A 27,039-nucleotide genomic window follows, 5' to 3' on the forward strand; every position below is an offset into this window, starting at 1 on the left:
TCTTATCTGTTTGGTGTTAGTTGTTTGAGACTGTTGCTTTATCCCAGGCTGTCCTCAGTTCTCTGGTTGTACAAGAACGACCTTTTGAATCCTGGTCACCCAGCCTCCCGGAGGCTGAAATAACAGTCCTGTACAAGCATGCCTGGCTGAATGGACATATCCTTAAATTTCTGTCAGATAGTATAGTCTGTTAGTTTAAATATCTTTAAAAGTTACTTGATAGGTTTCTCAAACCATATCAAGGTTTTTGGTATGAATATAAGATCAGTGTCTATACACAATGGGAAAGCTGTTGTTGCTGACAGTTGTGCTGTCCGGATACCTATTGTTCTCAGCCGAGCATATGCTTTGCCGTTCTTCATTAGAATGCGAGGCTTTTCTCATACGCTTCAACTTTTTAATGTGAAGGACACTATTTGCTTATCACTACTTTCCTTCAGTTTATCCTTTGGCCTTTAGCTTACCTTTTAACACAAAGCTTTATTCTAGGAAGCTGAATCACTTGCTTTTCCCATTGTTTTGTCTTACTGATAGTTTTCGGGGGAGTCCTCTTTCACAGACTTTGTCTATTCATCTCTGTGTGTGGCCTGAGAGGAAAAAGAAAGAAGCTTTAATGATGGGAATAGAATTCCCAGGGATTAAACCAGTATGATGTCAGTCTGTATTCATATTTGCTGGCCTATGTAAAACTAAGGGTAGCTCACCACATTTCAAAGAACCATGTCAGTCTTTGGCTGCTACTTATGAGTAGCAGACAATACAATTTAAATTTCTTCAGAGTTGGAAAGATTTGCTTCTCTTTGGAGAGCCTGAGAAGTTTCTTGATTCTGCCATCCAGTGAAACTGGTGGTGGGGAAATTTTTATATAAAGAAAAAGAACTCTCAAAATTTGGGGAAATGGTTCTAAAGGCAAACTGCAAATGGAGAAGCTTCTAATCAGGAATATATACAACTATGGTGGGTGGTAAAGATAGCTCAGTAAAAGAGTTACTCACAAGCGTGAGAAAGCCTAATTCAGTCTTCAGAACCCACATTAGAAAGCCAGGCATGCTGGCACTTGCTTATAATCCTACTACTGAGGTGGAAACAGATATTCATGGGCTCCCCAACAGCCAACAAAGCCTAATCAGCAAGTTCCAAAATCAATGAAATACTTTGTCTCAAAAATTAAGGGCCAGAGTACCTGAGAAACGATCCCAAGATTGAACTATGGCTCTTCACACACAGTTATACAGTTTTGGTTTTTTTTTAAGAAAATGAAAGTATAAACTACAAACTGTTGGCTTCTCCCTGCCAAATCTTGACTTAGACTGTCACCACCAAGATACTGTCTTCCTTTTGCCTTAGCTTCGTTGTACCATTCCTTACTTACCCTGCACATACTCTTATTATTTGCTAAAGACCATGTGTCCTTCCTCCATCAAAAGTGCTCACCTCATGAGCTGGAAAAATAGCTCAGGAGTTAAGAGCATGCTCTGCTCTTCCAGAGGACCAAAGTTTGGATCCCAACACCCATATTAGGCAGTTCAAAACTACCTAGAACTCCAACTCCATGGATTGTTTTTGTTTTTGACACCTTCTTCTGGTCTCTGTAGACACCCAAATACATGTGATAGGCCTCCACACAAACACAAGAGCATTGTGAGTTCTTAACCCCTGAGCCATTCTCCAGCCCATGTTGATGCCTACTTTCATAAAGGTTTTATAGGTTTTCCATTCTTAATGGAAGTAATTTTCAGTAGATACTAGTCCCTCTAATAATTATATTATAAAATATTTTAATGACTTCAACTGTAAAACAGTGTTTAAATTTATTTTTAACCAAAATTTGCTTTTAATTGAAAATTACTAATATGTGTCTTTTACACAGGCTGGATTCTACTGACATTTACAATGAATTGAAAGAAACATATCCTGCTTACCTTCCTTTGTATGTTGCACGTCTTCATCAATTAGATGCTGAAAAGGTTGGATAAACTAATTTTTTTTACTAATTTGCTTTTTGTATAATAGTAGCTAAAGTTTGTATTTTTGAGTAAAGGTGCATTTCTTTCTGCCTTCTTTTCCTACCTACTCAATTTTCCTGGAATCTCTTCCAATTGAATATATCATTAAGATAATTATAAGAATGGGCCATTGCTGAGTTCAGTTTTGGTAATGAAGAGCAATATTGTGTAGTAATTATGTGATGGTACTTGAAAGTCTTAATACGGGAAAAGTGTAAGGTCTGATTGTTGGCCTTGATATAAAGGATGAGTTGTTCTGGGCAGTTGGAAATCTAATTCCAGATTGTCTAAGGTGGACCATAGGACAGCTGTTGTTACTATTAAAGGAAGTAGGAACATGCCAAAATCATGAAGGTTTAGAGTGAACTAGAATAGTATATTTAAAAGAGGCCTCTCAAAATCAGTTTGGCAAAAGAGAAAACAATTAAGTAATCAAGATAGTCTTTGTTTACTCTTATCTTTCTTATTTTAATGATTGTTTAGAAAGAATGTTTGGGAATGAGGATTTGGGGGATTTCTAATTCCTGCTCTTTCCTGTGACCTGGCATAAAGTAGACCTAGTTATCTCTAACGTCTTAATGGTGTGCTAGAAAGGAATTTTCCTTGTTTAATAGAAGTCATGTTGGTAAACTTTATATAATTTGTTTTATTTTCAATTCAGAACTACAGACTTAAGTTAGATATTGTCACACCTGAGCCCGTTTTCCAGGATTACTGGAAATGGTAAAAGTCACATTAGAAGATAGCACAGAGCTCTAGGCCTACAGGGAAGTAACATAGTACCCGTACAGTTTCATTTGTGAGACAGTAGAAATAAAAATGTTTTGATGCACTATTTTATACACTCCTTTATTTCCTACCCAGGAGCGGATGAAAAGACTTAATGAAATTGTTGATGCTGCCAATGCTGTTATTTCTCACATCGATCAGACCGCTCTTGCCGTTTACATTGCCATGAAGACTGACCCCAGGCCTGATGCAGCTACTATAAAAAAGTACCTGACCAGTAAATAATCTTTCTTGCATCTCATTTCTTAGTTATCTGTTTAATAATTAGGGACTAGTGTTGAAGATTTTTTATTTCTTTTAAAACTTAGTTAGGATCAACAGGTTTTTTTTTTTCAAGTCCCTTAGAAATTTCATAATTTTCTTCAGCTTTTTAAAACACAGCCCAAGAAAATAACCCGTGCCCACTCTTGGGTTGGTGGTTTAGTCTCTGAGACCAGTGACTCCAGGTTGGTTGACTCTGTAGGACTTCTTGTGGTGTCCTTGACACCTCCAACTTGCTCAATCCTATTCCCCGCTTTTCTGAACTCCTTGTAAATTAGGTGTAGGTCTCTGCATCTGTTTCCGTCGACTGCTGGGTAAGCCCTCTCAGGAGACTCTGGAAGCATAGCAGAGTATCATTAATAATGTCAGGGCTAGGCTTTCTGCTATGGTATGGGTCTCAGGTTGGACCAGCCATTGGTCGGCCATTCCCTTAAACTCTGCTCCATGTTTATCCCTGTGCATCTTATAGGCAGGATACATTTTGGGTTGAAGTTTTTGTGGGTGGGTTGGTGCTCCCCTCCCTCCACTGGAAGTCTTGCCTGGATATAGGAGGTGACCACTATAGTCTCCATGTCCCCAGCTGGTAGGAGTCTCAGATGGGTTACCTGTATAGACTCCTCAGAGCCTCCTCATCCCAGATATCTAGGTGGTCCCAGAGATGTCCCCTATTCACTGATTTACATTCTCTCTCCCATTCCCCAAATCTTCACAATGCTCCAGAGACCTGTTCCCCACCCCAACCCCTCCCACCCAGTTCTTTTGCTTTTTCCACCTCCATGACCTATTTTATTTCCCCTTGAGTGAGATTCAGCCATCTTCCCTGTTTGGTGTCTTTGGGTGTGTGAATTGTAGCATGGTGGTTGTCCTGTACTTTATAGCTAATGTCTGCTTATAAGTCAGTACATACAGTGTTTGCCTTTCTGGCTCTGGGTTACCACCTCACTCAGGATGATATTTTCTAGTTCCATCCATTTGTTTGCAAATTTCATGATGTAGTTTTTTTTTTTTTAATAGCTAAGTAGTATTCCATTGTATAAGTGTACCTTTTTTATTTATATCCATTCTTCATTTGAGGGACATCTAGGTTGTTTCTTGCTATTGCAAGTAAAACTGCTATGAACAAAGGTGAGCAATTGTCCTTGTCATATGGTGGGGAGCATCCTTTGGGTATTGTCAAGGGGTTGGTATAACTGGCTCTAGAGGTAGAAATGTTCCCAATTTTCTGAGAAACTGCCGAATTTATTGCCAAAGTTGTGCAAGTTTTCACTCCCAACAGCAATGGTGGAATATTCCCCTTGCTTCACAGCCTCACCAGCATGTGCTGTCATGTCACTTGAGTTTTTAATCTTAGTCATTCTGACAGGTGTAAAATGATCTCAGAGTCATTTTGATTTCCATTTTCCTCATGATTAAGGACATTGAACATTTCTTTAAGTACTTTGTTGAAAATTCTGTGTTTAGCTTTGTACTTTACTTTTTAAATGGGCTGTTTGGATTTTTGATGTCTATTTTGTTAAGATTTTTTTTATTTATTTATTATATATGAGTACACTGTATCTGTCTTCAGACACACCAGAAGAGGGCATCAGATCTTGTTACAGATGGTTGTAAGCCACCTTGTGGTTGTTGGGATTTGAACTCAGGACCTCTGGAAGAGCAGTCAAGTGCTCTTAACCACTGAGCCATCTCTCCAGCCCTGTTGATGTCTTAATTTCTTGAGTTTTTTGTGTATTTTTGGATTAGTTCTCTGTCAGAATTTTTTTTATTCTGTAAACTGCTGTAGTGTCTTATTGATGGTGTCCTTAGCCCTGCTAACCCTTTTCAGTTTCATGAGGTTAATTTAGTTAATTTCATTTTTTTAGTGTCTGAGCCATTGGTGTCTGTTCACAAAATTTTCTCCTGTGCCAGTGAGTTCAAGCTAGTTCCCCACTTTCTTTTTGTATGCAGTTTTATGTTTAAGTCTTTGATCCATTTGGACTTGAGTTTTGTGCAGGAAAGTAAGTATGGTTCTATTTGCATTCTTCTACCTGCAGACATCCATTTACACCGGCAGCATTTGCTGAAGATGCTTCCCTTTTCACATTGTATGGTTTTGGCTTCTTTAAGTGTCTGTGGGTGTTAGTTTGTTTCTGGGTCTTCATTCTGTCCCACTGATCACCCAGTCTGTTATTAGGCCACATGGTTCTTAGTACTGTTGCTGCGTAATGCAGGCTTAAATCAGGGATGGTGTGACCTCCAGAAACGCTTTTGTTGTACAGTATTGTTTTAGCCATCCGGGGTTTTTGTTTTTTTCATATGAAGTTGAGACTACTCTTTCAAGGTCTCTAAAGAATTGAGTTGTCATTTCGATGGGAGTTCAGTCTGTAGACTGCTTTTGGTAAGATGATCATTTTTATTCTGTTAGTCCTGCAGATGTGTAAGCATGAGAAATTGTTCAATCTTCTGATATTTTCAGCTTTTATCTTTAGAGACTTGAAGTTCTTCTCAAACAGGTCTTTCACTTGCTTGGTTAGAGTTTACATTGAGATATTTTATATTATTTATGGCTATTATAAAGGATGTTGTTTCCTTAATTTCTTTCTTGGCCTCTTTATCATTTGTATAAGGAAGGAGGGTTACTGATTTTTTTTTTTTTTTGAGTTAATATTGTATCAGGCCACTTTGCTGAAGGTATTTATCAGCTAGGAGTTCTCTGGTAGAATTTTTGAGGTCCCATATGCATATTATCTTATCATCTGAGAATATTGGTACTTTGACTTCTTCCTTTCCAATTTGTACTCCATTGATGTCTTTTACCTGTCTTATTGCTCTAACTAGAATGTCAAGAACTATATTGACTAGATAGGGACAGAATGGCAACTTGTCTTATCCTCCATTTTATTGGAACTGATTTTTAGGTTAATTTGATTTTGACTACTGCCTTGCTGCATTTTCCACTTATTGTATTTACCTAAAAAATTGTGTTTACCTTGAACCTCTGATCTCTCCAAAACTTTTAACATGAAGAGGAGTTGGATTTTGTCAAAGCAGTCTGATAAGATGATCATTTATTTGGCTTTAATATTTCAGTTTATTTATATGGTAGATTACATAGATGGATTTTTATATATTGAGCCACCCCTGCATCCTTGGGATAAAACATAATTGATCGTGGTGAATGATAGTTTAGATGTGATCTTGGATTCAGTTTGCAAGGATTCGGTTTATTATTGTCCATAAGCAAAATTGGTCTGAAGCTTTCTTTCTTTGTTGGATCTTCGTGTGGTTTAGGTATCAAGAGTAACTGTGGACTCATAGAATGAATTTGGTAGTGTTCCTTTTGTTTCTGTTTTGTGTAATAGTTTGAGGAGTGTTAGTACTAGCTCTTCTTTGAAGGTCTGGTAGAGCTCTGCACTAGAACCATCTGTCCCTGGCCTTTTGTTGCTTGGGAGTTTTTTAATGACCTATTTTTTAGGGGTTATGAGACTGTTTAGATAAGTTTCCCTGATACTGATTTAACTTTGGTACATGGTATCTGTCCTGAAAATCATCCGTTTGGTCTAGATTTTCTGGCCCTTTAAAGTGGGAATCCCTCCCTCTTCTACTCTTGTTATTCTTAGGTTTGGTCTTTTCATAGTGTCCCAAATTTCCTGGATGTTTTTGTACTAGAAACTTTTTACACTTGGCATTGTTTTAACTGATGTGTCAATTCTTCTGTGGTATCTTCTACGCCTGCGATTCTCTCTTCCATCTCTTGTATTCTGTTACTGATGCTTCTGTCTATAGTTCCTGTTATCTTTCCTATGTTTTCCAGCTTCAGGGTTGCCTCCATTTGTGATTTCTTTATTGTTTTTTTTCCATTTCTTTTTTTTTAGGTCTTGTACTATTTTGTTCATTTCCTTCACCTGTTCGGTTGTATTTTCCTGTGTTTCATCAAGGAATTTGTTCCCTCTTTAATGGCTTCTAACTTTTTCCTGTATTTTCCTGTATATCTTTAATGAAGTATTCATTTCCTCTTTAAAAGACTCTGATCTTTATAAGACTTGATTTAAGGTTATCTTTTGTGCTTCCACTGTGTTGGTACCATATTCCTCTTGTTGGTTGTATTCTTAGCCTGATTGAGCCATCTGGTTGTCCTGGTGTTGCTTGGATGTTTCTGATGCCAACACAGCTCCTCTTGGAGGTAGCCAGAGTCATGGACCTGTAACTTCCTGGGTCCCTGCAGGCTCTTCAGGAAGACACACAGGGTCTTAGGCAAGACATTGGAGGTAAGGGTCCTGAGTGGAGTGCACCTTTGTGGGCTGTACCCCAGGCAAACCAGGCTATCAGGGAATTGTTGGAGGGATCTCCATTTTTTTTTTTTTTTTTTTAATGTAAAAGACTTAACTGGCCTCCTTAAAATTTGTGTGGCTGACATAACAACTGGATAATCCTTCAACTCTGTTGCTATGGCATCCTGCTTTAACCAAGTACAATTGCTCCAACTGATTTCATCTGTATATATGATGAACCTTATGATACTTATGAATAACAATGTCTTTTGATGTGTAACACAATTTTGTTACATATCATGGATGTTAATTTTGTTACACAATATAGTTGTACAAAATTTATGCATGGTAAGTTTTAGAGAAAAGAACATATGTACTTCAAATAAAATCATCCCTTGGAAAATGTTTAACTGATGTGTGGAAAAAAATTTTATTTGCTCTCCAGTGATATGGACAAGCAGAAATCAACCCTGGTAGATGCCCTCTGCAGGAAAGGATGTGCTCTGGCAGACCACCTTCTTCATGCACAGCCCCACGATGGGGCAGCAGCTGGAGATGCAGAAGCAAAAGAAGAGGAAGGAGAAAGTACCTTGGAATCTCTATCGGAAACCTATTGGGAAACTACAAAGTGGACAGATCTTTTTGACACTAAGGTAATTTACCCTTTTGCTATTGGTCTTGGTACAGCTCTGGGTAGTGACCTCTCAGGCCTTCTTGTGCTGTCTGCCAAAGAGGATGAAGATGAAGTTCCACTTCAAGAAGATGCATTTTAACCTAAATACCTTGCATTCGTCCAACCTATTTTAAAGTGTTCAACAATGATTTTGAAAACAATTTTGTGGATATTCATAGCAGCCTTTTAAGACAGTAATATGATCTTCTAGAAAATTGTCCTTTTTTATTTTCTGAAATTTTTATGTTAATTTTAGGGTGAAATACTCTTCTTATTTTGGATATTATTATTTATTTTCCTCAAAATACTGTAACTTCTACATATCTCAGTTTTTAGCTACCATTTTTAAGCAAATGCTTGGAAAAGCAAAGTTGAAAATTTTTGAATTTGGATTTTTAAAAAATACATTAAATCTCTTTTGTCTATTCTTGCATCAATGATTATATAACTTTTTATTAATCTTCCTTAAGAAGGAAAGGAAGGAAAAGTAGATGAGTTCTCCTCACAGAGAAAAGGTCACTGTTGTTGTCAATCATGGGTTCTCAGGATTAACTATGGTAATATTTAATTTAAAAAAACAAAACAACTAAAACTTGAAAAATTTCTTTCTGTATGGTTCCATTTCCCCCACAAACCAGTAGTGCGTGTGTAGATGGCATCAGCAGTCCTTAGGAAAGTAAAACAGGCAGAATTGTCAGGGGTTAGAGATTAGGACCTGAAATTGAGTTTGATTCTTCCCTGTGCCATTTTTGTCACAGGTTACTGAACGTTGTTGATTGTTTCTTACCTGAATGTTATCAATAAATATTAAGTTAATGCAAAGCCCTTGGTGGTATTGCTGTTCATTGTTAACAGTTATTGAAGGTCTACCGTTGGCTAAATACTACTTCCTCCTGGAAAGAGAGATAGAAAGCTTCTGTCTTTGAGAAGTTTAACAAGGTGATAAATACTTACAATCACCACAGTGAGATTGTTAAACATACCTTGTCTTCACAGTGACACTGCTGACAAGGGGTAATGCACTACAGTACTGACCTGTGTACCCTGCTAATTGAACATGTTTTAATACATGTCTTGTCCATTAGAAAACAAATCAGCCTAACAGGATATTTTTCTTTGAAGATGGTTACCACACTCCACAGTTCAGGCAAAACAAAGAAACAATGTGATAGAAAGAGTATGTTTATGTAAAATATACCCTTTACAAATTAAATGATTGATGTTGGCTGTTTTTATTTCTAGTCTTTGTTTTCTGTGATTATGTCAACTGGTTTATTTTGCACAGAATAATGGTTTAAAGTGGATTTTAATAGCTTATGACTTTTTTTTTTTTTTTGATTTTTGTGTTAATCCATTTCTAAGTTTTTTTTTTTTTTTTTTTTTTTTTTTGAGTATTTCTTATATACATTTTAGGTTATTCCCTTTCCGGTTTCGGCAAACATCCCTTCCTCCCCCTTCCTTATGGGTGTTCCTCCCTCCCCATTGCCTCCCCCCGACAGTCTAGTTCACTGGGGTTCAGTCTTTAGCAGGACCCAGGGCTTCCCTTCCACTGGTGCTCTTACTAGGATATTCATTTTACTACTTATGAGGTCAGAGTCCAGGGTCAGTCCATGTATAGTCTTTAGGTAGTGGCTTAGTCCTGGGCTCTGGTTGTTTGGCAATGACTTCTCTTTATTTACTTCTATACTCTTTTTATGTAATTATTTGCCCTTAAAAGACATCTTTCTTTAAAAAAAATTTCTTTTATTGGATTTTTTTTTTTAACATTTTAAATGTTATCCGCTTTCCTGGTTTCTCTTTCAGAAACCTCCCCCGCATCCCATTCCCCCCACCCTGCTTCTATAAGGGTGCTGTCTCATCTACCCACCTACTCCCTCCCACCTCCCTGCCCTAACATTCCCTACACTGGGGGCATCTAGCCTTCTCAGGACCAAGGGCCTCTCCTCCTATTGATGGGTGATAAGACCATCCTCTGCTACATATGCGGCTGGAGCCATTGGTCCATCCCTGTGTCCCTGGGAACTCTGGGGAGTCTGGTTGGTTAATATTGTTGTTCTTCACATGAAACTCAAGAAGGATGACCAAAATGCGAATGCTTCACTCCTTTAAAAGGGGAACAAGAATATACCTGGGAGGGAATAGGGAGGCAAAGTTTAGAACAGAGGCAGAAGGAACACCCATTCAGAGCCTGCCCCACATGTGGCCCATACATATACAGCCACCCAATTAGACAAGATGGATGAAGCAAGGAAGTGCAGGCCAACAGGAGCCAGACAGATCTCTCCTGAGAGACACAGCCAGAATACAGCAAATACATAGGCTGAATGCCAGCAGCAAAAACCACTGAACTGAGAACGGGACCCCGTTGAAGGAATCAAAGAAAGGACTGAAGGAGCTTGAAGGGGCTCAAGACCCCATATGAACAACAATGCCAACCAACCAGAGCTTCTGGGGACTAAGCCACTACCTAAAGACTATACATGGACTGACCCTGGGCTCCAACCTCATAAGTAGCAATGAATAGCCTAGTAAGAGCACCAGTGGAAGGGGAAGCCCTTGGTCCTGCCAAGACTGAACCCCCAGTGAACGTGATTGTTGGGCGGAGGGTGGTAATGGGGGAAGGATGGGAGGGGAACACCCATATAGAAGGGGAGGGGGAGTGGCTAGGGGGATGTTGGCCCGGAAACCGGGAAAGGGAATAACAATCAAAATGTAAATAAGAAATACTCAAGTTAATAAAGATAAAAAAAAGAATATTGTTGTTCTTCCTATGAGGTTGCAAACCCCTTCAGCTCTTTTAGTCCTTTCTCTAATTCCTCCATTGGGGACCCTGTTCTCAGTTTAGTGGTTGGCTACAAGCATCTCCCTTGGATTTGTCAGGCTCTGGAAGAGCCTCTCAGGAGACAGCTATATCAGGCTCCTATCAGCATGCACTTAAAAGACCTCTTTTTAAATTTCCCTTGATACAGCATACTCAACTTAAGCTATACTTTTAGAGACTGGTGAGATGTCTCATTCAGTAAATTGCCTGCCACAGAAATATGAGAACCCGAGTTCAATCTCTTGCACCAATGTAAAAAAATCAAACAAAAAGCAAGCACTAAGCATTATGACATGAACCAATAATTCCAGAACTGTGACATCAGTATTGGGATGATCTGTGGGCCCACCACTCTAGCCAAATCAACCTTAATAAGCTGGAAAGCAATTAAGAAAGATACCTTGTACTGACACATGTATGCCTACACACAAGAAAGGCTAAACTTCTGTGAAAGCCTTATTTCTATGTGTATGCCATAAATAATCTTTATTTTATTTTGTAGGTTTTGACATTTGCATACAAGCATGCATTAGTAAATAAGATGTACGGGAGAGGCCTTAAGTTTGCAACCAAACTCGTAGAAGAAAAACCAACAAAAGAAAACTGGAAAAATTGTATTCAAGTAAGTAATTATACTGTATATTACTTCCATACTATGTAGTGACAAGAACACTGGGAAAAAAAAAACCTGTGTTCATTATAAAACATTTTTTTATTGTGGCCAATTGTTACCATTACTAAAGCAGTATGAATTGTATAATAAATGCATTATTTATTTGTAGCCATCCAACTTTCTAAAACATTTTCACTGCTATTCAGAGACCCTTATTAACCTTGAATGTTTTCAGCAAGGGCAAAAATGAATTACTTTGTAGTTAGAAGACAATCTTTTCCTTTTTGAAGGAAGAAGCAGTCCTTCTTACTGTATATTGCCTTGGTTCTAAACTGGTTGAATTCGTGGAGTTTATATTTTACTTTTTTGTCTGAGATGATTTTCACCTTTATTAATTTACCATATATTGCATATGCAAAGCAAAAATAGTTGGATCTTTATGAGTTAGCTTGAGATATGAAGGAAATTATCTTAATGCCATCTTGTTTTCTGTCTATGTTCACCACTTAGTACAAATGGTAAAATAGTTTAAATCCTTTTGAGTCTTGATTAGGTTAAGGGAACTCTTTCTGGAGTTCCTGTTATTGTTTCTGTGTACTTATGCTCCTGTGAAAAAGATTGTGTTTTATTGGGAAGGGTTAGGAAGGATAATCAGTTGGTAGATAGATTAATAAATAATAGAATGATAGAAGGAAGATTTCTGTGCATTGTGACTTATTATTAAATTATTCTGAATTTTGGGCTTGGGACCTGTCACGTTCTTTACTAATACTTTCTTTTATTACAGCTGATGAAATTACTTGGATGGACCCATTGTGCGTCTTTTACTGAAAACTGGCTCCCCATCATGTATCCTCCTGATTATTGTGTATTCTAAAATAGGAACCAAAACGTTAAATTTCGAAACAGAAAATTTTATAGTGAACAAATATATGAACAAATGTGTGGCATTTCTAGTCTAACTAATGCATGTCTTCATCCACTATCGAATACTGATCATTAAAACTCTATGTATTTATCAGAGAACTCAATGGTGTGTGGCTTCATACATGTAATGTAGACAGACCTCTGACATCATGCTGCTTTCCTGCTGCCTCCCACACGTGGCTAGGGAGGGCAGAGCCTGCCTGCCAGCCCCAGCCTGGGTGGGATGCAGCTGCTCACTGCAGGAGAGGTTCTCATCTCTTAATTTTAACTGTAAAACGTCATCCAGTTTTTATTTTATAAATCAAAAAGGTTAAAACATGCTAAATTTTTCCAATTATATAGAGGCCTTAAAAATGCTACATTGGGTGTAGCTAAATTATTTATTTGACTAAAAATTACGAGAACATAATTTCCAGACTTTTCTTCTAAAAATAAATTCAATTAATGGGTATGGTGGGGAGGTATAAATACATGGCAACTGGGAAAAGAAACGTGTTAATGTAATCTTCACTCCGGAGTCACAACAAGCAAGTTGTTTTTACAGCATCCTCAAGTACACAGCATCAGAATAAGTTAAAATTTCATGTGTTGGTGCCAGACAGTTGAATCTATCTGGTTTTGTAAAGATATACACAGTATGTTTATAACATTGAAATCATGTAAAATACATGAATAAATGTGCAAAACAACAGGCACAGCACACCATATGCACTCTGATACCTGTTTTTTATAAATAAAAGTAAATATTGAAGCTATTCAAGATTGGTCTTAATTTTTCATAATTTTTGGGGTTAGAACACAGACTAGTTTATTAAATCTATAGGCCAGAAAGTGAGGTAATTTATTTTATAATATTTCCTATCGGTAAATATTTCCAGTGCTTATCATGTGTTTAAGTCTTACATATGTTTAATTTTTTATCTTTATATCTAGTATCCCTAGATCTATAAAATAGATAGAAATTGACAATATTAAAAAAGCTATAGTTAATCTAATAGCTGTGTGTGTGTGTGTGTGTGTGTGTGTGAGAGAGAGAGAGAGAGAGAGAGAGAGAGAGAGAGAGAGAGAGATCTTTGTTCTTTGGTTTACTCTATAAAAGATTTACCAGTGAATCTTGATTTTTATTTGACAAAAACATTAGAGCTTTATGAAAAACTACAAATAAGCTTTAAAATGTTTTGCATGCAGTTTCTACAGGATCTAGAGTCTAATATCCTTCTATGGATACCTAGCTGAGTGTATGAGCTCTTGTATGTATTTTCACTTGGTCACATACAAGTACATAAGCTAGTTTTACCAGCCAGGTCTTGCCCCTTCATCTGAAGTACCTCAGGAAAGGTCAGTAAACTATGACCATTGAGCCATGTGTAGATAGTTTTATTGGTAAAGTTCTGTAGCTGGGAGAGTCAGGGTGCTACCATGTATCATTTCCTGTCTGGATCATACTGTTTCTTGAGAATAGATGATCTCAGTTAAGCTCTACACTAGACCATATCCTCCAACCAAAAAAATGTAAGAAAAGAAGCATGGGTGAAGTGGTGACTGAAGTCATTGTGTCAGATGCCTACACTCCCCACACTGAAGACAACTGAAGAGCTAAGGAATGTAACTTCCTAAAGAAACGGCTGTCAAGTGTGCTCGGGATTACTCCCTGAGAACGTTTCCAGCTATCAGCAGTTTGTCATGGGGCGTTGTACTCCTTCGTCATACCGGTACCTACATCCTAGAATTACATATTCTTTACCTATGGAAAGGCCAGTCCTGTCCTTAGATACAAGACTCAAATCTTCCTTGTGGTACCCATTGCCTTACTGACCAGAGATTGGATAATGTGGACCTACCTACCCTTGCAGTCTAATCTGTAGGCACTCAAAAGCCTTGAATTGACTACCATGGCCCATGAGGAAGTCAGAGTGCACTCAAGGCGTTCCTCATTCAGAAACTGCTTATTTGATTTCCTGCAGCTTTTGTGCCCTGTGTTCTGCTCTGCTTTCTCAGTCAGCCAGTGCCTGCGTCTTCATCCTCTGCATGTAGGATGGGAGAAGCCAGCATGTAGGGAGGTGGGTAAGGGAGTGTGCCCAAAACCTCTTGAATGGAATTTCTTTTTGAAGAAAAGGAAAGTAATAATTAAGCTAGACTTGAGTTTAAACATATATGAATATTGCTCTACCAGGGAAGGTTAACAGACAACTCTCCCTGACAGAATTTCTAACTATCATCCTGGCCCTCTGAATCCAGAGGGAGAACTGCTCTTAGAAAGTAATGGCTGGGGTTGGGGATTTAGCTCAGTGGTAGAGCACTTGCTAGCAAGCGCAAGGCCCTGGGTTTGGTCCCCAGCTCCAAAAAAAAAAAGAAAAAGAAAAAAAAAAAGAATGTAATGGCTACTCACTGGCCTACAAAGGTGCTGGTTTAATTTCCTCTAGAACCTTCGCTATTGTGAGAATTGTAGTCATTATATGGTTTATTCAGTAAGTCTTGTCCATACAACAGTTAGTGTGTAATGACAGTTCTGCAGTGAGTGAAGTATATGCCTTCCCAGGCATGCACACCCAATGTATTCAGAAAGCAGACGGCCAGCTCTTAGCAAAAATGTGCACAGGATATAGAGGAGCTACGTAATTCCCTTTGTTTTCATGGATAAGTTTACAGATTGTTATATAGCACATATTGGCAGTAATTCCATGAGCTAACTGCCTCAAAATTCAGCTTCTAGCAGCAAATTTTGTGACTAGCTGTTTCCAAGTCTGAGTCATCAGAATGAATGATTTACAAGAACAAGAGCATATGGGACAGTATGTGGAAATAGACTAGACGGAAAGAACAGACCTTTGGGGGTCTGGTGAGATACTATGGATGCTTTGTCATGGGGCGGTGAAATACCACACTGTTTTTATTACTAAATTATTTAAGAAAAAATGTATTGTAGAGCCAGGTACTGTGGCACACACCTTCAATTCCAGCACTCAGGAGGCAGAGACAGGGGAGTTCAAGGCCAGCATGGTCTAAAGAGCGATTTCCAGCACAGCCACGGCTAGACAGAAACCTCTCAAAAAAAGTTCACATCTCATACTTTGAGACAAACTGAACTGGCAGAAAAAGATTTTCCTGTAATTTTCTTCAGATGTGTAACAGTGAAAAAGTAACTGGAGGTTTAGAAGGAAAAGAGACCGAGTGGTTGAAATGCAGTGGGGATGGGAGGCAGCAGGCTGTTCTGTGTCTGCTGTACGGTGAGCTGGTTGCTCTGTAATGCACTGTGGTCAGGAAACCAGGCAGCACTTTTCTCTCCACTCTATAGTCAGTCCAGCCTTTCTAAAAGTATTCTGTCCATTTTCAGAATAGCATGGGATTTGAGTCCTGCCCTAGAAATAGAAATAAGATATATCTGTAAGTCCAAGAAGATATTTAGGAGACAGGAACCATTTGCTATAATTTTATTTCTCTACATTATATATTTCAAAGGTAGTGCAGCTAAAAAGAAATCGGGCTCTATTTGGGAGACTTTTGTTTTATTTTTTAACGTTTTTTTTTTGAGTTTTTATTTCATTACATTTGTTGATGTGACATATGCACCCATACACATCAGTCAAAGAACAACTAGTGGGACTCGATTCCCACCCATCTGTGGATTCTAGAGATTGCACTGAGGTCGCCAGGCTATGTCACAATCCACTAGCACACTCTGTTTTTGTTGTTTTAAACAAGTCATTTATCCATTTGTAGTCAATTTTCATTCTTGTCCCTAAACAAGCCATGGCCTGCTTCTAATCTAACTACAATTTTGAGTTTTCTTCCAGTTTTGGACTGACAAAATGCAAAATCTCTTCAGTCTTCCTTAATGCAGTATTCTTGAGTTTAATGCACACTGTAGGCTGTGGTGAGTGATACACTGTTAATACTAATACATAATTACATGACATAATACATAATGTACTCTTTCTGCCTATCTGCGTATGATGAGTATGTTTACTTTGGGGTAAATATTTTGGAACAAAATTGCTGTTTATTGAATTTTTTTTTTTTCGATGTGTGAAACTTTCCAATTGTCTTCCAATATGGCTAGGCTGATTTAAATCTTACTTGACAAGTGAGAGTCATGGGTTTTTTAGGTCTTTTTTGTTGTGGTGGTGCTTTTGGTTTTTTCATCCTTCTCAGTACCTAATGATATTACTTTTAAAACTCAGTAGTGGTTGTGTTATCTCTTGGTGGTTTTAATCTGCATTCCCACAGTAAATAATGTGTTTATTAGACATGTATTGTTTCTTTGGGGAAGGCTCTTCCAAATTTTGTCCACTTTTTTTATCGTGTTGTTTCAGTTCTTGATGTATTTTGGTACACAAAATGCTTTATTTTGTAGGGGTAAATCCAATTGCATGATTTTTATCTTATTTTAGGTACAGTCTCTCTTTAATCCTGATTGACGTGGAACTCACTGTGTAGACCAGGCTAACTGGAGATTCCCCTACCTCTGCCTCCTAATAGAAGCCCTAGTAGGTTTTTGTTTGTGTGTGTGTGTGTGTGTGTTTTTTTTTTTTTAAGATTTCCAGAACTTTGTGAAGAATGTGTTGAATCCTGTACAATTGCAACTACAATTGTGAACTACCATATGGGTTCTGGGCCAAACAAATATCAGTCCTCTGTATAAGCAGTGAGTTCTCTTAACCACTGAGTTGTCGTCTTAGCCCGGACACTTTTTATTATTTTTATTCTTTTAGAAGTTCATACAATGTATTTGATCATATTATTTCTCCTCCATGAGAAATCCTAGATCTTACCTACTTTCTCATCTTCATATTCTTTCTCACCTTAAACACACTTGCGCACACACATGTACACACACACACACACACACAATCCAGTTATGGAGTCTAGTGTGTGTTGGTCAGCTGTTAAACCCACTGTGACTCCATTGAAGAAGAGTGAGAAAGTGAGTTTCCCTCTCCCAGTAGCTGTCAGTTGCAAATAGCTCCTTGGCTAGAGATAGGATTTTATTAGTCAGGTATTTATAAAACAAGCCTTCCCACCATAATCTTAAGGAGTATCCTGACACCTCTTAGCCTTTTCATTTTAGTGTAGTTAGAATCTACAGAACAAATTCATCTCACAGAAACATATGTTGGGCATTTGGCAGTGACTTCACATTACCCATTGCTTTGGAATGCCTTCTAATGTAGGAACTTGTTTTGTCATCCCATTTACTTACTGTCTTTAGTTTTTCTCAATAATTCTGTAAAATTGGGTAGGATTCTGGCATATCTGTTAGTAGATCATCCTAAGTATTTGGCACTGCTGTTGTAAGTGAAGTTGTAGTTCCTGAGATCTATGGCTGGAATATATAATGCACTTTGCATTCTGACATTTATCTTCTTGGCTAAACTATTAGAAATCTTAAAAGTCCTACTGCAGATGACTTACACATCTATGGGCTGTTAGGGTGCCCTGAAAGCCACATCCAGCTACAGTCTGCTTTTACGAGCAAAAACAAATTAAATTTTTATAAATGATGGTGAAGCAAAAAATAAAATAAAATAAAATAAAGTTAGGTGCTATTGTTCTATGGAAGTAGTATGTAGAATACTAAACCCAAAGTATTATCTGATTCTGACCCAGCACCATTACATCAGGCAATTATATTATGTTTTTAGTTGTGTTTAAGGTTTTCTTTGCCACAGAAGCTAAAATCTATACAGTGTGTGTGTGTGTGTGTGTGTGTGTGTGTGTGTGTGTGTGTGTGTATGTGTATGTGTGTGTGTGTGTATACCCACAATACATATAAGTATATATGAAATAATGGTAGTCAGAATTGAATATCTACCGTTTTGAGACACGTCTCTAAACTTGATGTTAAGTAAGATAGGCCTGGCTGTCCACCAAGCACCAGGAATTCTCCTGTCTCTACCTTCCCAGCCCTGGGATTTCATGAATGTGCTGCTGTGCTCAGCTTTGTGTGTGTGTGTGTGTGTGTGTGTGTGTGTGTGTGTGTGTGTGTGTGTGTGTGTGTGTACCTGTGGTATTCAGAATCCAGATCCCTCAGAGCTTTAAAGAGTTGTTTGCTGAACACCAACTTTTTCTGTAGGTGTTGGGATCTGAACTCTAGTCACCCTGACTGCATACCGTTGATCTTATCTGCTAAACCATCTTGCCGACGCCTCAAAGGAGGTTCTTTTTTTCTTTTTTTGAAAGATTTTATTTTATGTATATGAGTACACCGTTGCTGTCTTCAGACACATCAGAAGAGGGCATTGGATTCTATTACAGATGGTTGTGAGCCACCATGTGGTTGCTGGGAATTGAACTCAGGACCCCTGGAAGAGCAGTCGGTGCTCTAAACCACTGAGCCATTTCTCCAGCCCCTCATAGGGGAGGTTCTTAAGACATATGTTTTCTCATTCCATCAATTTCCACATTTTCCATCTTTAGTCAGTATTACCCTCTCCCTGCTACAATCCATATATATGCTCTAGCTACAGTGAGGCGGTCACTGTGGCACATGACTGTGATCAGGCAGGTGCATATCTATTTCAAAGCTTCCATGGGTTACACAGTGAGACACTGTCAAGCTCAGTATCCACAGTTATGACAAGCATATTGGCACATGTAAAATCCAGGTACTAGAGCACAAACAAGGAGGAACCTACTTGTTCGTTTACTTCTTTGTGTAAGCTCTTATTTCAGAGTTTAATACACTGGGAACTCAGCAAGTCTACTTTCATGTGTCTGTTTCCTTTCTTTAGATACTTAGGTTGACCACATATTCTTACCATCTTAGAAAGTTGTATATTGAATGCATTTATTCTAGCCATACCAGTATGGTATAGTGTACCTTTTAACAGCTTCACAAGACACTGATAGTTTGAGAGGCTCTTTACATTTCAGTCCCATTTTAATATTCCTTTAAAGAGCTTGACTGATGACTCTGAATGTTCAGCCAAGAGAGTGGTATCAAAAGCTTGCTTGAACTTATCTAAAAATTCATAATCAGTACTAAATCTGAATTTGTTTGCCCAAAGCACCACAGTGCCTGGCTGGGAAAGGTACACCATGGTAGCAAGCAGCTTATCCAGGAAGTAGTGGTGGTAGACAACATCAGAAGCCAGGACATAGTCATAATAAAAGGACGACTTAGGGAATTTCTGGTCCAGGTCTTCCCCCCATACCAGTTCTTTCACTTCAGGTAGATGGGCTGTGCATTCTAGTGTGTTTTTTGAAATATTGTATTGAAGATTTCCTAGAACATCAGGCAGGTCTGTTGCTGTGACTTGAGCTCCTATGAGAAAAAGAAATGGTAATGCTGCCTCAAGATACGGGCAGCCATAGTTTACTAAGAGATAGACAAGAAACATCGCCTTACTACCCCTTGCCTCTGTTGGTATATAGGCTGAGGAAACTGATGCATTTTAAACTAGGCAGCTTCCTCCTATAGCACCCCAACTTAAACCTCCACCCCCAACTCATGAATGTCAGAGAGATTCAGTTTCATAGCTTTAGACTCTCAATTTCCACGCATGAAAACTAAGTAAATTAAAGTACTTGAAGACTAATGTCTCCAAGACTATTTAAATAACTAATGATGCTTGTCAAGTGACATTTAAAGGCAATTTAATAAAATTGTGGCCAAGCCACACCCTGCCAGTAGTAAGAAATCAGAATTGTCACAGAAGAGATTTTTTTTAAAAATGAGAACAAGAAAAAACAAACCTAAAAGACTGGACACAATGGAAACAAGGCCTGGTCCAGCACCAATTTCAAGTATTTTAGCATCTTCGAGATTTAATTCTTCTGTATGGTCTTCTAAATATTGACACAAAGCTGTAGCCTAAAAGACATTAACAACAATTTGTCTCTTTGAAGTTTGATCACTAGAAGCCAGGAGCAAACCATTGTTGCTTATAGTTGAACATCAAAGCATAACCCTACGTATTTCTAGTGTTCTAAGTGTCCTATGGGGACCATGGGACCAGTATAACCAGATACAGTGGTCAGACCCGTAAGCACCAGGAACTTGAGTGGGCCTGAGCTACTGTGCAATTCTTCCCCCTGGTCCAAAAACAAACAAAACAGAAAGGAAAACTTACTCTAATACCCATCTCTGCCACGAATAATTCTACCTAAAGACCTGGAGAATTAGTTCTACTCTTAAATCAGAAATGTGCACTGAAAAATAGCAAATCCTACCAGCTTTTTCATGTTGGGTGCTTCATATAAGTTCTATAAATTTGAACACTTTGCTCCCAGCTCTATGAAAGATTAATTAGGTTTGTTACATTGGACAATTGACCAGTTTGGGTTCCTCCCTCACTTCCTCTCTCCCCTTCCTCCTCTTGGGTGAAAAACATTGTCAAAAAGTACTTCTCAAAGTGTTCAGAGTAGTTTGTTAAAGGTCCAGATCCTTAGCTTTTGTGGCCTACATGTCTAGATCAGCCCTGATGAACCAATCTGTACTTCTATAATGAGATATGCCATTTCATTGATTCATGGGCATAGTGGTACACACCTTTATTTCCAGCACTCGGGAGGGAAAGGGAAGGGGATCCCTGGGAGTTCACGGTCAACTTCAGCTACATAGGTGAGCCCCAGGACAGCTGGGACCTTGTTGCCAAAACAGAATTTGGTGGGGGAGGGAGTTGAAGGGGACACACACATATACATGTACAAATGAAATATCAGCAGTGCCCTGGGAAATACTATAAAGATAAGTATTCACAAAAGAGTAACAAACCCACGTATACACAGACTAGGGTTCCAGTGAAGGCATGGAGATGAAAAGCAGTTGAGCTCCCTAATTTGTACTCCATTTTTTATTTGGGCTAGGCAGGAAGTTACTGGCCAGGGAATTACTGAACTTTCACCATTGCAGGTCATAGGGTGTGGTAGTTTGCGTATGCTTGGCCCAGAGAGTGGCGCTATTAGAAGGTGTGACCTTGTTGGAGGATGTGTATCACTGTGGGGTGGGCTCCGAGACCCTCCTCCTAGCTGCGTGAGGATGTTCAGTCTGTTCCTGGCTTTGTTCCTGGAAAGATGTAGAACTCAGTTCTTCCTACGCCATGCCTGCCTGGATGCTACCATGCTGCCATGCTCCTTCCTTGATGATAATGGACTGAACTTCTGAACCTGTAAACCAGCCCCAATTAAATGTTGTCCTTTATAAAACTTACATTGGTCATGGTGTCTGTTCACAGCAATAAGACCCTAACTAAGACATAGGGTGGATAGCACAAAAAACCTACCCCTTTGCATCCTGTGTTCTTGTTAAAGGATATTCAAGGGTAATAGCTATGCTGTCAAGGTACTGTAGTGATGGGTAAGACATGTGAACCGGTTACAAATCACTGTGCTTTATGTAGCATAAATGAGGCATATAGGTGGGAGTGGGCAGGATAAAGGTCACTTGGAAGTCAGTACTGCCTTCCTGATGCAGGGAGAGCTGAGCCAACTGAGTAAAGCTGCATGCGGGCTGCCAGGTGAGAGGAGCAGATGTCAGCACAGAGCAAGGGAGGGGGTTTTGGTTGGCAAGGAGAAAGTTCTTTGTGGGCCTTCAATATTGAGTGTCACCTACAGTGTTCCAGATAGCATACTCTGTGCAATCTTGTGAAGATGACTTAGGCCGGCCTCCCTCAGCTCTGAGAACACCCTGTCCTCCAATATTGAAGTATCATCCAGAGTATCATTTTGACATCTCAGCACCTACTCTACCCATGGACAGCTGCACCAGAAATCATACATTCTTTTTGTGCAGCTGTCTGAAACAAATCCTAAGACAGGCCCATTTGGTGCAGGACAATCTGAGGCCTTAATTTTTCTAATGTCTTACCATCACTGTAGTTACGTGTTTACCTGGTGTAACAGGAGGTTTGGTGTTTTCAAACTTCTGGTTAGGTAAAAGACCATTGCTGGAAGGAAATCATACCTGTGTATAAATTACTAAAAGAGCTCCCAGACCTAAAGCCCTGGCTCCTTTTCTCTCATCTATTACCAGTCTGCAAGACCACCTGGAGAGTCCAATGGGACCCTCTTCGTGACTATTCAGTGTTCCACAGTGCCACCATCATGGCTTTCTAGTTTAGAGTCCCTTCACCATGTATATGTATCATTAGACAGTTTTTAAGAAACAGTCACCTTTCCCCACCCAGTCATCAATCAAAATATTTAAATATCTTAATATCGCTCCCAAACATCTGTGAATTTCTGTTCTGGACTCTTTCTGATGTGGACAGCCTTGCATTGGAGAAATTGGTAATACTGGGCCTCAGACCACTCAAGAGTTGAGGTTTACCAAATCTAAGAACCTTACTGAGTCCTGATATTCTCAGCTGTGAGGTAGGAATAATGTTGTTCCAATCACTACAGCTAATGTGGGCCTCATTAATCTTCATAATCATAATCATGTCAGCAACTAATTGTTAGCAGTAGTTCCCATTTTAAATATGGACACAAGATAATGGACAGTGACTGCCCATGATCATACAACCTGAAAATAGAGAATTTTGTCTGTTTCAGTACCATCCTTACAATCATGGAAAGCAAGAGGTAAAGAAATGACTCCTGAATGTTTCTTCTGAAGTATGTACCATTTACCATGTGAAAGAGTCTGACATTATTGAATGCCTGAGAATAGGGGAGCTCAAAAGTGCCTATTGGGAATTCTAAATTAAATTTTAACTTTTCTCATATAGTAGTTGTGTCAGTTTTACATCCCATTTTCAATGTACTCTACTTATATCAGTTGAAATATTTCACTGAATATTGATTAGGGGTAGGGGTGTGTGTGGTGGATCACTTGTCTATCATGAGAAGGAAGGAAGAGGGTGGTCAAGTAGCAAGAGGAGGAAGGTAGAGGAATGGGAGAGGATTTTACTTCAAAGCCAGTGCTCAAATCCCTGGGATACCAGGCAGTTATTCATTAGTTGCAAAAGCACACAAGTAAGAGGGCACATGGCCAGTTGCAGGCAACACAGATGTACAAAGTTTTATCTCCAGAAAGCTGGACCACAAATGTAGCGATTCTCACCCCTGGCCACACCACTGTGCCATAGTTCTCAATGGATTCTTGAATGATGATCTTCTTGCCTGCGAAGTGATAATGCTCTTGTGTGTAGCTGGCATAGTCTGTAGGAACAAATTTCTGGATGCTATGAAGAGATGATTCTATCATGTCAGACTCTGTGAAGCAGAAAAATCATATGGGCCTCAGTAAGATGATAATAGATGAAACTTTCTCTAACAGGAGGGCAACCATAAATAGCTATGACTGTACATAGAACACAAAACTGAATTACATAGGATGATAGGGACACGGAATTCACATGTGACAAAATGACAAAGTATGCCCCTGGTCTTTCCATAGGAGAGGACAGAATAGGCAAAGTTCCATCCCCACTTTCTTGCCACCAAGAGGAAGTAATGTTATCTGGTTATCTGTACAGTGGTAAAAACGTGTAAGCTTTCTGAACACTGAGGAGCTAGATAAACATGCATGTGGCTATTTTTGGATCTTGGGGTGAGATGGTATTCCCACATGTTGGCAGGAACGTGTTCTCTTAAATCCACAACTAACCCTCAGAAGGTATAAGCTACCCACAGTCGAGCCAGCTTTCCAAGCACAGGGAGGCAATTAACCAAACTCCAGATATTAAATTACAACTGCTTTAAATACTCATTGAGCCCCGTAAGCTACAATAGCAGCTCTCACATGTCATAACATGGGAAGAGAGCACCTGACAGGGCTGGTATCATGCAGTCACAAATCCTCATAGGTTTTCCAATATTTCAGAGGATCCATGAGGTGAAATGTCAGGAGGAAGGGTGAGGATGGTGAACACATAGTCTACTGTTGGCTAAGGACTAAGGGGGCACCAACAACGGGGACTCTGTCTAGGAGCAGAGGGGTCATGCGTGGCCCTTGTCTTTGTATCCTGGGATATGACTAGATTTTGACAGGAGTAGAATCTGGCCTCTAGAAAAGAGATGGGAGAGCAATCAATGAACATTTGATGTCTTTCAGAACAACCACTCGAGGTGGACAGAGGAGAGTTTCTTAAGGTGGACAAAGGACAAGGTGGACAGAGGAGAGTTTGTTAAGGACTACACAGCTGCAGCATCCTTCAGGGAGGCCTACAGGGGCTTCAGGTGACACTGACTGTTGCACAGGATTTGAAAATAAACTGGGGCTCATAGTTTACGTGTCTATATATGTTTTCATTTTTATTCCCTAAAAGTTTGTTGCATTTTAAGATGGTATCAGGGTAGGCCACATTAGGAACAGGTTTTTACCAATAGTAAGGGTGATTGAGTCATTTATAGATTAATCTATGTTCCTTTGATGGTGTGGTTATTAACAGGCAATTCTGATTTATACCACTCAAAAAAGAGAAACTTGTGTACTGATCCAACAGCTAAGTTTCAATAAGTGTGAAGGAACGTGCTCATCAAGGGCTAGCGCAGACCGTGGGCCACTCTTCACTGTAGAGCTGCAGGGCACAGACCCACAGCCTTCACCTGACAAATAAGCCCCATCTTTATGAATGGTTGGTGAGGTCCTACAGCCATGAGGCTGTGAGCTGATACTGAATCTAGTCCAGCAGATAGAAAGCCAAGGAACACAGCGGAGAATGTTTTACTCCCAGGGTTCTACGAGGAAGAAGAGACACTGATTGACAAGTGTTTACAAGGACCCTGTATGAACATACCCATGAGTAGTGTGTGTTCTAGCAACAGAGAAAATGGAAGTAACATGAAAAGCATATGTCACAGCGAGATGTGTGAGACAACTAAGGGTGAAATTTGAGTAGTAGTAAAGTGTATTTTCATGTCTGTGGGTATTTTGCCTCCAAGTATTCAAGTATGTCTTGGGTACAGTGCATGGTGCGGTGTCTGCAGAGGCCATAAGAAGATGTGAGATCTGGAACTGGCATTAAGGTGGCTACGAGCCACCTGTGGGTACTAGGACTCAAACCTGGATCCTCTGGACGAGTAGCCAGTGCTCTTAACCACTGAGCAGTCTGTACGGCCTGAGATTGCGAGTGGTTGTAGTTAACTTTGGTCTTTAATATAATCTAACTGTTAGTTACATAACATCAAATGTTTCTCGGCCACAAGTAACAACCAGATCCAAAGTTCATGGAATTCATGGCCATCAGTGATTCCTACCCACGCCATCAGGTTCCTCTAACCCTACCACACCCGATGTATATCCTTTTCTCCCAAGGACCACTGTTGTGGCAACAGTTTTTCTCTCAGTGCTACAGATAAGTTGGTGGGCTGTTTTGTAAGTAGACAAGTATTAAGTTTGGCGGTTAAACTATCCCTATCAGTAGTATTCATTGTTATTCATTTATTTACTTTGCAATATGTAAAACAAGTGAGTCCTGCTTTCTTGATTCCCCTTTCTTAGCCGCTCCTGTCCTGGGGACACTGGTGCGCACCACTGGCTCTTGCTTCAGTCAATCAACATTAAAAATTGATTGCTGCAAGCTTTTCTCTGAGCTCTACACACGTACTGTGGCATGCACATGCTTGCACACACATAGTTAAAAATGTATTAAATGAGCAAGGGTCGTAGGCTCTGCCAACCAAAGCCCAAGGTTCAAACCAAGGCAGAGGCCAACGCTCCAGCTAAGGCCCAGGCTTCAGCTCCAGCGCAGGCTCCCAAAGGTGCCCAGGCCCCTGTGAAGGCCCCGTAGAAAAGGCTCCTGCCAGTGTGAAGACAGATGGACAGCTGTGACACACCTACCCACACACTGTGTGCAGATGACCAGGGTCCTGTGCTGTTTTTACAAATAAACTTGAGACCAGAAAAAAAAAAATGAAAACTGCCATTGGATGCCTGAGGTAGTCCAGCAGTTGAAGGTGCCTGCTTCCAACCTGAGGACCTACACAGATCCCAGACCCTCGGAGGAGAAGGAGAGAACTGACTCTGGCAAGTTATCTCCTGCCTTCCACATGTGTGCCAGGACATGCATAACAAATCATAAATAAATGTAGTAAGATTTCAAACACAAGCATATAAATAATTTTATGTAAGACCCTCTGAAGGACTATAAAGAGAAAATTATCTGTATTATACTTTAAATAGTTTCACTTACTAGTAGCAAATAGATCAGAATTCTAGAAACAGTTATATTTTATGAAAACAATATGGAAAAAATAAGTTTACATCCTCTTTGGCAGAGGTGAAACTTTGACTACTGTAAATGCTTGTTTTAAGTGGTTCTCACGTTCTCATCCTTGGTTATGTCTAATTTGCTTCGGAATCCATACCTAGACAGAATTCTAAGCTTGCACATGACTCTAAGAGGAAATACCTCCAACAGGGGACCCCTGTTGGAAAAAGATGCCAGGAATATATCTGAGCAAGAAGCAAAACCAAATCTAACTTCCCTTTTGGTGGTTTTAAAAGTTGTTTCAAACGTTTAACACTCTTAGACCTGCATGTGTGATAAAATGTCGTGGAAGTGATAACATTGAAAACTAGAAGGTAATTGGTTTTTGTTTCCTGCTATTCTCTGTTACAGTTTTAAAAAGTCCTAGAGTTTAAAAGAAACACATCTTGAGACTGGGAAATGCTGTAAGGGCTTACCTACTGAGGGTCCTGCAAAAACATCCTCCTGTGGAGTCCCCAAGCATAGGGGCTGCTGGGCCGTGTGGAGATGCTGATCCATAGCTAGAGCCTGTTGGGAGGGAAAAGGCACGGCAGACTCAGCCTG

At 39.5% G+C, this 27,039-nt stretch overlaps 2 protein-coding genes across 4 annotated transcripts in view; one reads left to right on the top strand and one right to left on the bottom strand.

Moving 5' to 3' along the window:
• Tpp2 (tripeptidyl peptidase 2) overlaps window positions 1-13,095 on the top strand; it is a 73,137-nt gene extending 60,042 nt beyond the window's left edge. For 2 of the 3 annotated variants that reach the window (XM_032901034.1, XM_032901035.1), the window contains 5 exons: window positions 1,871-1,967; window positions 2,871-3,001; window positions 7,752-7,959; window positions 11,303-11,422; window positions 12,201-13,095. In XM_032901034.1, coding sequence (XP_032756925.1) covers window positions 1,871-1,967; window positions 2,871-3,001; window positions 7,752-7,959; window positions 11,303-11,422; window positions 12,201-12,290 — 646 coding nt within the window. In that variant the 3' untranslated portion in view covers window positions 12,291-13,095. Of the gene's footprint in view, window positions 1-1,870; window positions 1,968-2,870; window positions 3,013-7,751; window positions 7,960-11,302; window positions 11,423-12,200 lie in introns of those variants that run through there. The other variant, XM_032901036.1, reaches the window with a different exon arrangement.
• A 6,114-nt stretch (window positions 13,096-19,209) lies between these two features.
• On the bottom strand, window positions 19,210-26,994 carry Mettl21c (methyltransferase like 21C). Its single transcript, XM_032899730.1, has 4 exons — window positions 26,913-26,994; window positions 23,346-23,497; window positions 20,036-20,153; window positions 19,210-19,604 (listed from the first exon to the last, which is right to left on the bottom strand). The coding sequence occupies exons 1-4, from the start codon at window positions 26,992-26,994 to the stop codon at window positions 19,210-19,212; spliced, it is 747 nt and encodes a 248-aa protein (XP_032755621.1).
• Window positions 26,995-27,039: the final 45 nt, after the last annotated feature.

The sequence above is a fragment of the Rattus rattus genome, chromosome 4 (genome assembly GCF_011064425.1).
Source record: "Rattus rattus isolate New Zealand chromosome 4, Rrattus_CSIRO_v1, whole genome shotgun sequence".
Lineage (NCBI taxonomy): Eukaryota > Metazoa > Chordata > Mammalia > Rodentia > Muridae > Rattus > Rattus rattus.

Coding starts and splice junctions, on each gene's coding strand:
- Mettl21c (XM_032899730.1), bottom strand. CDS start 26,994: ATGGATCAGCATCTCCACACGGCCCAGCAGCCCCTATGCTTGGGGACT. Junction 23,498..26,912: donor TTTTGCAGGACCCTCAGTAG/GTAAGCCCTTAC, acceptor TCTGCTTCACAG/AGTCTGACATGATAGAATCA. Junction 19,605..20,035: donor CATTGTGTCCAGTCTTTTAG/GTTTGTTTTTTC, acceptor TTTTTCTCATAG/GAGCTCAAGTCACAGCAACA.